Source organism: Antrostomus carolinensis, unplaced genomic scaffold (genome assembly GCF_000700745.2).
Source record: "Antrostomus carolinensis isolate BGI_N321 unplaced genomic scaffold, ASM70074v2 scaffold11735, whole genome shotgun sequence".
Classification (NCBI taxonomy): Eukaryota; Metazoa; Chordata; class Aves; order Caprimulgiformes; family Caprimulgidae; genus Antrostomus; species Antrostomus carolinensis.
In genome coordinates, this window is record NW_010314400.1 from 52,779 (window position 1) to 65,555 (window position 12,777).

Consider the following 12,777-nt stretch of genomic DNA (forward strand, 5'->3'; position numbering starts at 1 on the left):
AACCACAGACAGGCCAAAATTTCCAATATCTCATCCAAAAGGACAACTCCTCCAACCTCCTCCTGCCTCTCCTAAGCTGGATTTATATTTCAATTTAAAAGCAGGTTAACAACTCCACCATTCATTAATTTCCCGGCGTAACCAAATCAAAGAAAACACCATATAATGTTTTTAAGATCAGCAGTGATTTACTCTAATCACTTTTTTTTTTCCTCCCTCCTCTGAAGGGTAGAAGAAACCACACAATATATTAAGGAGACAAAACCATTAATCCAATATGCTCCTAATTTGTTGCAAGTGCTCCCAGCTTAAATTCCGATACTAGGCACACATGCATATTTAACACGGAGCGTAAACAGAATTGATTTCACCACTGAAGTTTACTGCAGACATATTTCCAGCTCGAGTCTTTGGTTTCTAGCAAATACTGTGGAAAAAACATAGTGAGCACGTATTTTAGCACAATAAAATTCAATTTTGAAAGGCTCTTCAGTTGCGGATAAAAGAAAAGAGTGTTAATAACGGCTTGCTTTGGTCCTAGGGGCAAGGAAGAAACTGGATTTGTTACATCCCCGCTGCCCCAAAAGAGATGCAGGAGCTTCAGTGGCTTCTTAAGAGCGTTTCCCTGTTTGGAGAGCGACTGTGGACCTGTAGAAACACCGTGGGCTGCGGAAATCACGACACTCAGCATGTTGGCCTCAACCCAAAGCACAACAGGAGCTATCGTTGCTGATAGATACAGATTTTTATCTTCATGCTAAACACCACAAAAGCAAAGGGGAATTAAAAAAAAACCAAACACCACAACAACCAACAACAACAACAAAAAACCACACACACAAAAAACCCCCAGAACTGTAATTCAAATATTCCAACATCATCAGATGTTCACAGAACGGATGGTTCAGAGAGGAGCTGGAAATACCACCAGGGTCTCCCAAGCTCCGAGTCCCGCACGCCGCATCCATCGCAGCACCCTACGGAGAAACCTTTCAGCTGTAAGAGCAGAGCTGAGCCCCAGAAGTAACCCCTGAATTTCCTGGGGCTCAAAGGAGAGAGAAACAGCCAAGCAGGCGTGGATTGCAAAATGGCTTTGCCTTACGCAACCGGGGATCAGTTTCTATTGCTGCTCAGAGGTTCACCGTACCCTCGCCAAAACAGTCGGGTTCTTCTCACTGTCCTGGGGTGAAATCGGGGTTGAGTAAGGGCAGGTGGTAATTTCTGTGATTTAGCAAAGCGTGGATCTAAGCGAGGCTCCACAGTTCCCTCCACCACAGAAATCTGCTAAAATTTAGTGAAAATTTAATGGTTTTCAAAAGTCAACCTGTTGTTTTAAGGCTGGATGTCAAGCCCTGCTGCCGTGGTATGATGCCTTCTCGTTTGGTGATGGCACTTCCACAATTTTGGGGGATTTCTTCAAGGAGAGGGTCACATCTGCACAGTAATGACCTAAATACTGCCACAGTCAAGTAATTTAATTGATTAACCCCAAAGTTTTTAATTTGACAGAATTTCACTCCACTCAAGCTCAAACTATGCTATGAAAAACATCCACGGTGTAAAATAACATTTAAAATTTAAATGCACAGAAATAAACTCAGGGTCATGGATTTGGGGTTGGCAAAGGTTTGGGGTGTTTCCTTCCCCAACTGTCACCATTAGCATTTCTCAATAATACATTTTTTTCACTTTTTTTTTTTGGCAGAAGGACACAATATAAAGGATGAGATCCTGCTGAGCCTCCCGACTGAATCGCGCAGCTTTTGCCCTGTTTTAATCATGCTGGTCCTCTTCCTGCTGTGGGGTTCCCCCTGCATGGGGATGCTTGGCTGGACACTCGCCTTGAATCCCAAGACAGAGCAGCAACATTTGCTTATCCCTGTAGTTTTGCAGCCTGTAACTCCTCACTAACACCCGACCGTATTTCAGAGCTGACCGGGGTACGCCGCTGAGATCTCCAGAGACGTTGCTCAATTTTTCCCTTTTAAAATAGTAGGCATCAGAATTTTCTTTTTTTTTTTCTGTTGAGATCTCATTTCTTCTCCAGGAACTGACTCAACAGGAGAATTTATGCTAATGTAGGCTTAGAAAATTAAAGTGAGTTTAGATCCAACCCTCCCAAACCCAAAACTCAACCAGGACAACAGCACTATCTGAAAATCAAGTTTCAGCTGCAAGGCACAATGTGAGCCATAGGGAAACCAAAAGGGAACGTGTCCAGTTCAGCTCTTGACAAGGGAGGTCTCCAGACACCTCTGGTCTTTCTCTCAATTTTCCTGTCCCCCCCCAATTAAACATTTTGAATGCACACCAAGAATTCATTCTCAACTGGAGGGTCAGTTTTGCCTGCATTCACACATTTCCAGTTTGTTTTTAGCCCGCTTCGACGTGTTAGGTGGTCATTTCTTTCCACTGGAGAAGGGATTCCAGCAGACCCCACCTACTGCAGCCACTTTGTTTATCGCTGCTTCCAAAAATAAGAGAGATAACAGGAGGGACAATACTGATCTACATTAGGACTGGAAATAGTAACAAAATCCTCATTTCCAGACTATCCTGCACATCACTCCTGGTGATGATAACATCACCACTGGAGAAATCTGCTTAGCAGACCCTATGCTACCTCATTTCTCCAGTTACATCATGTTCTTCAGCAGAACATCTTTCTGCAGGAGATGCCCACCCCAGCAAGGCCACAACCCATCAAGCGAGACAGAGAAGGCTGTCTCCTCTCTGATGTGGGTGCTGACTCCTAAGCACAAATTAATACCAGCTCTTATATTTTATTTTTTTAGCCAACATGCCATTAAAAACCAAAGCAAAGACTCACCATCATCTTACAGCTCACGGGAAAGAAAATACACTCCACCGGGCTATGGCAGCAAATCAAGAAAAAGGTGATACCTGATTTATGTTTCCGGCTCTCCGGCTTTGGGTGCTGGAGATATTCCTCCAAGATATTGCCAATTACTGCTCCAAATTGCTTGTTACAGCCTCCACAGCCATGAAACCCAGGGACTTGCAGTCAGTTGGGCTACTTTATATTGAAATACATCTCATAAATTAGCTCTGCAAGAAACAGCCCTTTGAATTCAATGTATGAAGCTCTTTTGGCTTCCTACGTTCCTAGGAGTTCTGCCTGGGACAGACCTCAATCTCTTATTTTCCTCTTTGCTTCTCTTAATAACCATGACAGAAAGATTACATCAAAGGCAGCATTCAGAGCATGTCCTAAAGGCTTCAGGTCTCTGGTAGCACCTTCTCCTATGAAATTCCACTCAACCAACAACATTTTTCCTGTTTTGTTCCCCGAGAAGTGCTGGTCCCTCACTGCAGCCAGCAGAATTTAATAACAAAAGCAACTGCCTGTCGTTGATGGCTTTTGACTGGAGCAATGTTTTCAGTAAGGATCGCAGCTGAGAGCCGAGTTCCTCTCTTGGTAATATCTTTTTTTTTTCCTTGTAATGAAGATGAGTAGAAAATTAATTATTTTAAAAGCTGCATGCTCTTGTTTTTTTTTGCAGATAACAGCTCTGAGCATCCTGAAAACCTCAAGATAATCGTTCCTGAGCGGGCAGGAACGAGCTCTGCTGCCTGCACACTTGCACTGAGAGTGAACGTGTCTCCTCCAACTCCCCATTTTGGCAAATGCTCAGAACAGAAACACAATCAGCAGCAAGAAACCACGACACCCAGGTACAACACCCTGTTTGCAGGATAAAAAACTGCAATTCTCAGTGGTTTAATGCTCTGAAACCCATGACTTCTTCCTCATTTCATAGGGATTAAAAGCAAGACCAATGATGCTGATGAGCCAGCTGATGAGCCAGCTATGGATGAACCTGCTGCTATCAGACATTGAGACTGATCCACTAAAATTGCTGTCTTCATCAGGCAGGTAATACAATTTAAGACATTAAGAGTAGATAGAATATGGTGTAAAATGAAAAGGAAAACCAAATATACTCCAATTTCTGCAAAATAAGAATGCAACAGAGGTGGTCCTGCAGATATCCTCCGATCTTGGATATCTGGTGGAGACCTAACACCAGTGGAAAAGAAAGAGTTGAGGTTCCCCTGGATCCCAAAGGGGTCAGCTCTGCTCAGCTCCGGTCTCTTCCTGAAAACACTGAAAAATTCATTTTCCTGGGCTGTAAAAAAGAACTGCTGGATAACAAAGATGTTTCAGGGAAAGCCTCCGCGGTCTGAATATCCTTGTTTCTCTCTCCATACAGAGCTTGATGGAGCGAAAAATAAAAGTATTGTTTCTCTGACTGTTAGATAGAAGGTGTATTCCATAAAGCACTTGAGGAACAAGCAAATAATATCAACTCCTGAAAAGCTGTCACCTCCGTCACAAAATATGGGATACACCTGCAGGTCTCACAGTACTGCCCTGACACAGCAGGGAGGAGGTGGATTCACATCTCCTGCAGAAATTCCCACATTTTTAGGCAAGTCAGATGATAACTATGGAAAGGACACTCAGGAGTGAGCGCTGCAGCAATCAGATTCCTCTCAGAGGTCTTGGGTCTGAGCAGTCTCCCAATCGCATCGGATCAGCTCCCATTAAAGGGAATAAAGCGCTGTGATTTGTGACCAACCAAACTGCTCTGGAATACACAGCCACTTCTGCTGAAAACCCCAAAGAAATATTGTTAAAAGTCACAGAGTTCAGCTTACCAGCACGTGTCTGAGAAGTTTCCCTTATCCCAATTTCTATCATATCTCCAGAGATCATAAAAAAAAAAAGACTCTTGGCCTTTAGTCCAAGAAAAAAAAAAATATAATAACACAGCCCTTCCTCCTTGCTCCTGAAGGTCAGCATCTGTATTTGCCAGCTTACAGCAGAGACATGCAACTCCTCGCTCAGCCTAGACGGACGCCTGAGTTAGCAGTCACCTTCAGATTACATTAGTAAAATCTCTCTTCCTCTCTCCAAGGAAGAATTGGAAAATTACTGCTCAAAAAAAAAAAAAGGTTGGCAGAGAAATGCAATACAGTTACACATCATTAAAGAGGGGGTAAAGCAGAAAAAAAAATGACTTGGAGAGTATTTTGCTTTCCTTGAAATACTGAGCTTTTAAAAGTCATCAGAGTTTCAAGTGATCTTTTACGTGACTTGAGAAATATTTGTTTCTCTGTTGCCAAAGCCAAGGTATTGGCTAATGTCGCTGTCTAGCCTAATGACATTAGAGCATTAAAATTAATCTTCTGCATAATTAAAAGCCCAAAATGTTGTAAGTAATTTTATATATTTTTTTTTTTTCATTTAAACTACGGGACATTACAAAGCAAGCAATCATATTGCAAGCTGGAACCTGGCTGTGTAAAACCTTATTTACAGAAAGACTCTCGTTTCTCTACTTTGTAAGGAAATTAATTTGTGTTATGAAGTAGCTCGGATTGAATGAACAACAAGTGCCAGAGCAGTGAAACGACCCCAGTAAAATAAAAATAGGAAAAGATTAACAGAAAAAAAACCCAAAACAACCACCCCGTGGCTGGTAGAGTGAAGGGATCTTTCTGATCTTCTCTAGATATTGGATTTTATTTAAGATCCAGCATATTGACCTCGCACAGCATTACACAAATGTGGAACAAGGCCAATCTCAGCTCTTTGTTTAATTCAATCCATAGCAGAGTGTAGCCTGAGATGTTCCTGATGCCATCACACATCTACCACTTACAAAAGAATAAACTAAAAAAGCCCGCCCTATTCTAAATGTTACTTAAAAAAAAAAAAACCCCAAAACCCAAAATAAACCAAGAACCAAATCACAACCTACTCTTTCTCCTGTGCTTCTTGTCCAAACTTCACCAAATTCAAAGGATGTATTTCAACAAACAACCCCAAGTTTCACAGCTCGGAAAGGGCTGCAGAACAGGGTGTAAAAACGTGATGCATTGACACGGTTTAACGCTGCCAGGCGTGCACAACAGCCACCATTATACACTCCCTCCAGCAGTAAATACAAGTCATTGATTGATTTAACTTCTTTTCCACAGTTTCATTTCCAGGAACTCCTGAAATAAAAGCTGATTTCTATAGAAAAGACAGAAAATAAAAACGACAGTCTATACGAATCCATTAAATGCTAAACCAGGGATGTGAGGGGACACTGGAACCAAAGGCAGGTAACAATACTCAGAGAAACAGCCTGGATTTTAAAAGGCAGCTGCAGAAATTGCAATTTTTAGTAATTTCTAACAAGTCCTTACACTTCCTGAACTACAGCATCTTCTTTTCTGAAAATTTCAAGAATAGTGAAATGAGAACACCCAAGTTGAGTAAGGAGAAGGGGGAACTTTGCTTACTCGTTACTTTTGCAGAGGGAAACCAGCTGCATGGTTAATGAAAGCTGGACAGATCGAGGTGCGTGACGCTCGGTGCTTCAGTTCTTTGGAAGAACTTTAATGGTCCATTTCATTGACCCACATCTGGTAACACCACGGCACAATTTTTATAGTTGGAAAAAAAAAACCCATCCCATCGTTTTCCAGAAGCCACTGGCTCAGAAGATTCACCCAGAGGGCCTCCAGGTTGGAATGTTAAATCTGGTTTAGGCACAGGATGATAAATCCAGAACAACAGGTCCTCAAACTGACTGGTCATCTCAGAGAGAACCAGAGCAACGTCCTTTGAACTGCCCCGTTAACAGCACTTGGGAGCACTGCCCTGTGTCACCACGGAAGCAAAAGTCACCACCAGTAGCTCACACGAACCCAACCAACCCTGGGATGCACATCCCAGTCGGTCACCCCTTTTATGAACAATTAGGACTTTTTTTTTTGTCTCTGCAAACAAAGATTAGTACTTCATGATCATGATCAACAACAGTCATGTAACACAATCAGATTTTCTTTTTTTAGGGGGGCAGATAGAAATGAAAACACCCAATGGAAGAACCACCCCAAGGACCACTTTCCTTCATCCTCTGGTTTACCACACGCAACCATGGTGCCAAATGCTTACCTGGGACAGGACTCTTGCTGGAGTTTAAACTCTGAGCCTCCGTGCTCTCCTCCAGTTGCCCATCTGCTTCTGTCTCTTCCTTTTTTTCAGTATCTTTTACCTCTTCGTTAAGAGTAGTTCTTGTGTTCTCCTCTCCTACATCTCCCTGAACAACAGGGAGGGCACTAGGAGATGGAAGAGGAGGTGGAGAAGGAGTTGTAGTGGTAACAGCAGCAGCAGCAACAACAGAAATCGGAGGAGAAGGAGGTGGAGGGGTGGGAGGTGGGGTGGGAGGAGGAGAGGGAGCAGCGTGAAGAGCACTGGAAGATGGCACGCTTTCCACTTCTGCTGGAGGTGCTTCTGGTGTCTCCAACTCAACAGTCAATGGCGCAACTTCCGTCTGGGCTACATCTACTACGCTCTCTGCAGCAGTTACTTTTTCACTAACTCCGTTCATTTCATTAATTAGATTAGTACTAGCAGTCACTGGAATATCACTAGATGCTACACTACTAGGCTCCTTGCACACCTCAGCATCAGCCTCTTCTGCTGGTGAAGGGTCTGATGGGTCCGTGCAGGGCGCGGCATTAGATATAGGCATTGCCTCCTCTTTTGGGGAAGCGAGTTCACATTTCTCCTCTGAGTCAGCTGTGAATGTGGATTTACTAGAAACAGCAACAACAGCAGCAGCAGCAGCCGTAGAAACAACTGCGACGGGAGCGGCCGGGGTTGGCGATGGAGCAAGAGGAAGTTCTGGTGGGGTTTCTACTGAGGTGGCCTCAGTCATCTGGCCAGCTTGATCTTTTTTCTCCCCAGCAGGTTCTGGTCTGAGGACTGGAGAAGAAGGTTTTAATACTGGATCTGGTTTTGGCTTCTCTTCTGAGAAAGGAGAAAAAAAAAAGAAAAAGCAATGTTACAAACAGCAAGTCAACTCCATCTTCCTTCACTATATCTAAGCCACCTTGGTTCCCCTTGCCTGTGTTCTGCCCACTATTCAGGAAGGTCTGAGGAAGCCACCAGAGGCACCTGAAGTGAACCTTGCATCTAAAGGAAAAGCCCAGACAGCCTGTAACTGGCAAATCTGAAAATGCAACCGCTGCGTCCACTTTCCTGAAGGTAAAAAGGGCTTTCGAAGGGTCACCCTTTACAGAAAGGGCACAAAATGTTACAAAATGGGGATTTATTGCAGAAAATCTGCAGCTGGAAGTAGAATTTTTCTTGACAAAAATTAGAGGAGATGAAAATACACTTTACTTGGATCCTGCCCCAAAGGAGCCCGGGGTTTTAACCCGAGACTCGGGCAAACTCCTGTTCCAAAACGCTGGCAAACAGAGAGACTGGTGAGAGCACCGGCAACCTGCCGGCTGGCTCTGCCACAGTCCCCTCTGTCTGTACAAAGGGAAACTACTCCATGACTGATGACGGGCTGTTCTTTTACAGGTGCCACATGTCACGTCACTACTGACATGTTAGATGCAACTAGTTTATTTTTCCACTTGTTATTTCTCAACTCCAACGCCCACCAGCCCATCGGCCTAAAAGACACAACCTCCTTTTTCTGTTCTAAATTTCTGCAAAGGTTACCTTTTCCCAAAGAAAGGGAAAACAAGAAGGGATTTAAGCACAGCTGCCACCAAAGAACAGCGTCAATTACCTCTGGGTGTTTGTGATCCAAGGGTTTCGAGCAGGGTGGGAAATGCACTGCAAGATATGCACATGTATCAACCCAAACCCCAAAATCATAGAATCACAGACTGGTTTGGATTGGGAGGAATCTTAAAGATCATCCAGTCCCAACCCCCCTGCCAGCAGCAGGGACACCTTCCACTAGACCAGGTTGCTCAAAGCCTCATCCAGCCTGGCCGAGAACACTTCTAGGGAGGGGACATCCACAACTTCCTTGGGCAACCTGTTCCAGTGTTTGACCACCCTCACAGTGAAGAAAATACTGTGTGCAGACAAGTCCCTGTGTGCAGACAAGTATTTTAAATCTCAAGGTGATTAGCAACAGACTCTGTGACACCGTCCCTGCCACGACCATCACGCAGCTCCCAAAGGTCTGCTGCAACTTCATCTAACACACTTACTCCCACTTCTTTTGAACAAAGTATGAGCCAAGATCTTTGAGGATCTTCTTGCCTCTACAGGATCTCTTAGGGTCTTTGCTACATCTTCTCCCACCTCTGATTTGATGACAAGATGTCGACTGTAAGATCTTGCTTAGGAAAGTGTCTCTGTGCTACAACTCTGCACGATGGATGAGATGGATGATGCTCAAAGTCAACCAGACAGATGGCAAGGACTCAATGGTCCTGCTCCAAATCACCCTTACCAGGAGATCAGCTTTATCTGTTCTCGAGGAACAAGTTCTGCTCTGTTCTGCTCCACGAATGTAAAAAGCCCTGAGGATTTCTGAACTTGGTCAGGACACTGCCACGACAGCAAAAAGCAATTCTGGAAAATCCAGAGGCACAAACCTCCCTGTGCAGATTTGGAAATCAAAGGCTACAATCATCATCATACAACCCCAAATCATCAACATTCAGGTAGAATGGAACAGTATGGCTTTACTTGTTCTTTTCCAGTTCTGTTGGCTTTCCAGTTGGGGCTTATTCAACAGATAGATAGGCTGAAGAAAAAGGGCTTTTGAAGGAAAACTCATCCAAAACCACTTGGAGGATCACGTTCCACCTTTAGGAACAGCTGGAGCAATGAAGAACTTCGCTTCCAGCTGTCGACAGCCCCAGCAGCGTTACAGCGAGGACCATGGCCAAAGCGGTAGTTTATCAACTTAATGAGGCAGGGAGACAGCTTTGGAGGAGGGATGACAAATGAGGAAAAAGATGGGAGAAAATATCCCAACAGCTGCTTTTGATTCTGAAGGTTCCACGGAAGAAAAAGGACCCAGGAATTGGTTTAGAAAAGAAAATGCGTCACCTCCAATTTCTGGAACATCCTCTACAGGCAACTCATGGAGCATTCTTGACATTTACAGCTCGCTATAAACAACTGCCTGGATATTCTCTCCCTGGAGTCAAATGATTGTTCAAAAAAAAAAAAAAAAAAAAAAGCATTTGAAGTGTCTAGAAAAACATTCCGAGAGATTAAAACACCACAGCAAAAATATACAACGCGCTTTCTTCAAACCACACCTTATTTGGCCAATATATTGGCCACTGATCCAGGCTCTGTGTGCAAAATTACAGGAGAGAAATCATTTGTGGAGAGAGGATTTCAGAAGAATGACGAGCAGATTTGGCTAATGAGAAGTCAGTCTTGACTTGAACAACCATCACGGAGAACAAATCTCAAAGTCCTGGCAAAGGAACGTTCATCCCCATCAACTATTCCAGGAAGGGTCACGTGAAACAACATAGAGTTGGGAAGGGAAAACAAAAATCAACACAACTCATCCCAGTTCAATCAGATCTCTCACTTCTCCTAAATGCCAAGATCATTCCTCACATATTTAGGAAGTATTTACTGGCGGCACTACGCTGTTCAGGAGGAAAGCTTGCACCGTTGAGAAATATATATATATATATATTTTAAATCTCAAGATAAATATAAATCTTGCAAAATTACTCTTCATTAGAAATACTTTTACCAACTCAGCAGGACAGATGTTTGTTATCTCCTCCATGCAAAGACATCAAAGCCAGAGAAGGAGTTGGGTTGCTGGGTGGTCGTGGTGGCAAAGACTGCCCAGAGCAGTGGATGGGGAAGATTTTACTGGATACGGGAATTCACTGCTGCTTCGTGGTGTTTATCTGAAAATAATCACTGGGCTCGCTGCCATTTTTCCATCTTTTGTCCCGATGCAAACACTGGCGAGGCGGTGCCGACGCTGGCTTCGCAGGCAGCTTCTGGAGCGCACGTTACTGACTCATAGTGTCAGCAGAGGGGCTTGAAGCTTTCCAAACTTCAGGATCTGACATTAATCTATTTTCCATAAACCATGTTCTACATGCTCCGTGTCTGATATAGTGCAGGATTTAGAAAGAGGTTTTAATAATAATAATAATAATAATAATACTCCAAACATCCCACTGAACCTGTGCAAGATCAGTAAATGTGGAGGGTTCTGATTTCATGGACAACTATACCCCATCACAACTTCTACACCGGCCTGGCCTCCAGCCAGGTTCCTGCACGTTCTGCCATCAGTTTGACCTAAATTCTTCAGTAATATCCTCTCCTTCTGCAGCCTGGCTGATCTATATGCACCAGGGGCACCTATAGGAACGACAGCTAACTGCTGGTCCCCAAATAATGTCACTTCTCAAGGCATTCTAGTACCAAGTCCTATATTCCTCTAAATCATCTATGAACTTGGAAGCCTGAAAAGCCAGAAGCTGCTTTAAAAGCAGCAAATGCCAAATCCTTGTCTTCTAAAGAAAAAACCGAGGCTATTAAATACAACACAAGCCCAAATTCAGCCTCGCTAACGACTCCAACGCAAAAATACCAGGGACTGCGGATACTCGCGGGGAGAAATAACAGAGGCCAGGGCAGCTGGCACAGCACACGTGCTCTGTTCCCGATCCCCAACCCAGCCAACGGGTTATAAATAACTGCAAAACGATCGCTGAATATCACTGAATTAAAATGAGAGCTTTATACCAAACTTTATCTGATGCAAACGAGCGCAGGAGGGGAAGGGGGACAAGGGAGAATCCAACTCAGAGGATAAAACACAACGAAGGGGTCTTAAGGGAAGCAGGAATACTGGGTTTAATAAACACTTGCTTAAGGAAGCCATGGAACCATCTATCACAGAATCACAGAATCTATGACTGGTTTTATTTGGGAACAAAAAAAATCCCCCATCAGGCATAAAGTGGAAAATGATTTTGATACCTTGGCAAATATTTCTGGAAAGATGTGCCCCCCAAGTCATTTGGGGTGGGGGTGGGGGGCTTAAATAAATAATCTTAATCTTAACTTCCTTCACCTCTACCCCACCCTGTCCTGTCCTGCGATCTCCCCCAGCCCCAGGCGACAGTCGAACACTGACAGCGTTATTTCAGGGCTCTGTCTCTGCAGTGTTACATAAACGTGCTCTTTAGCGATTTTTGGACTGGAACAAATATTTGAATCTTTCTGGGATGGACTAGAGATAAACACAGGAAAGCTCATCAGTGTTAAACCCCAGTTCAAACCCTGATTTATATTTAAACCAGCACAGTCAGACCTGTGTAACTAACTAAGGACCACTTACTTCCAGTTTACTTTCAGTTGCCTACGAAGGGATTAAGTTAAAGAGAAAGAGGGAAGAGAGAGAAGATCTACTTCTCCTGGAAACAGAAGTTTTCATACCCAGGGTTGAAATCCTGGGATGTCAAGTGCTGGATTTTATGGTTCAGCATCAACTTGCTCAAAAGGGCAGATGCATTTTGGTGCTTGCCATCACGGTCATCAGTTGTTCAAGTCCCAGTGCCACCACGCACCTCGGTGTGCTCCAGAGTGTCCCCAGCAGTGAGTGGCATGAGCACACTGACAGAGGTGGGACATGGACACGGACCTGGAGAAGCAGCTGAGCAGCTGTGAGCTGCGTTCGGCCAGTGCAATCACAGTCCATCTGATACATGTTAAACCTGCCCACAACTTCTTCAGGTGACTGACTGAGAGGTCTAAGTTTTGCACAAAGATCTAGACAAAGCCATAGTCCTGCTTCAAGTGGGAGATGGGACCAGGTGATCTCCAAAAGGTCCCTTTTCAACCATTCCTAGACGTTGCAGCAGTCTAGAGATGTATCCAAGGAACAGTTTTCGCTCAGGGAAAACCCTGGAGTCTATGCTACGGCTGTAAAAAAGCAACGT

At 44.0% G+C, this 12,777-nt stretch overlaps 1 protein-coding gene across 1 annotated transcript in view; it reads right to left on the reverse strand.

The window, feature by feature from the left end:
* Nucleotides 1-12,777, reverse strand: part of EIF4G3 (eukaryotic translation initiation factor 4 gamma 3) — a 79,605-nt gene that overhangs the window by 40,548 nt on the left and 26,280 nt on the right. The window contains exon 10 of the mRNA XM_029084880.1: nt 6,977-7,834. Within this exon, the coding sequence (XP_028940713.1) occupies nt 6,977-7,834 (858 nt within the window). The remainder of the gene's footprint in view (nt 1-6,976; nt 7,835-12,777) is intronic.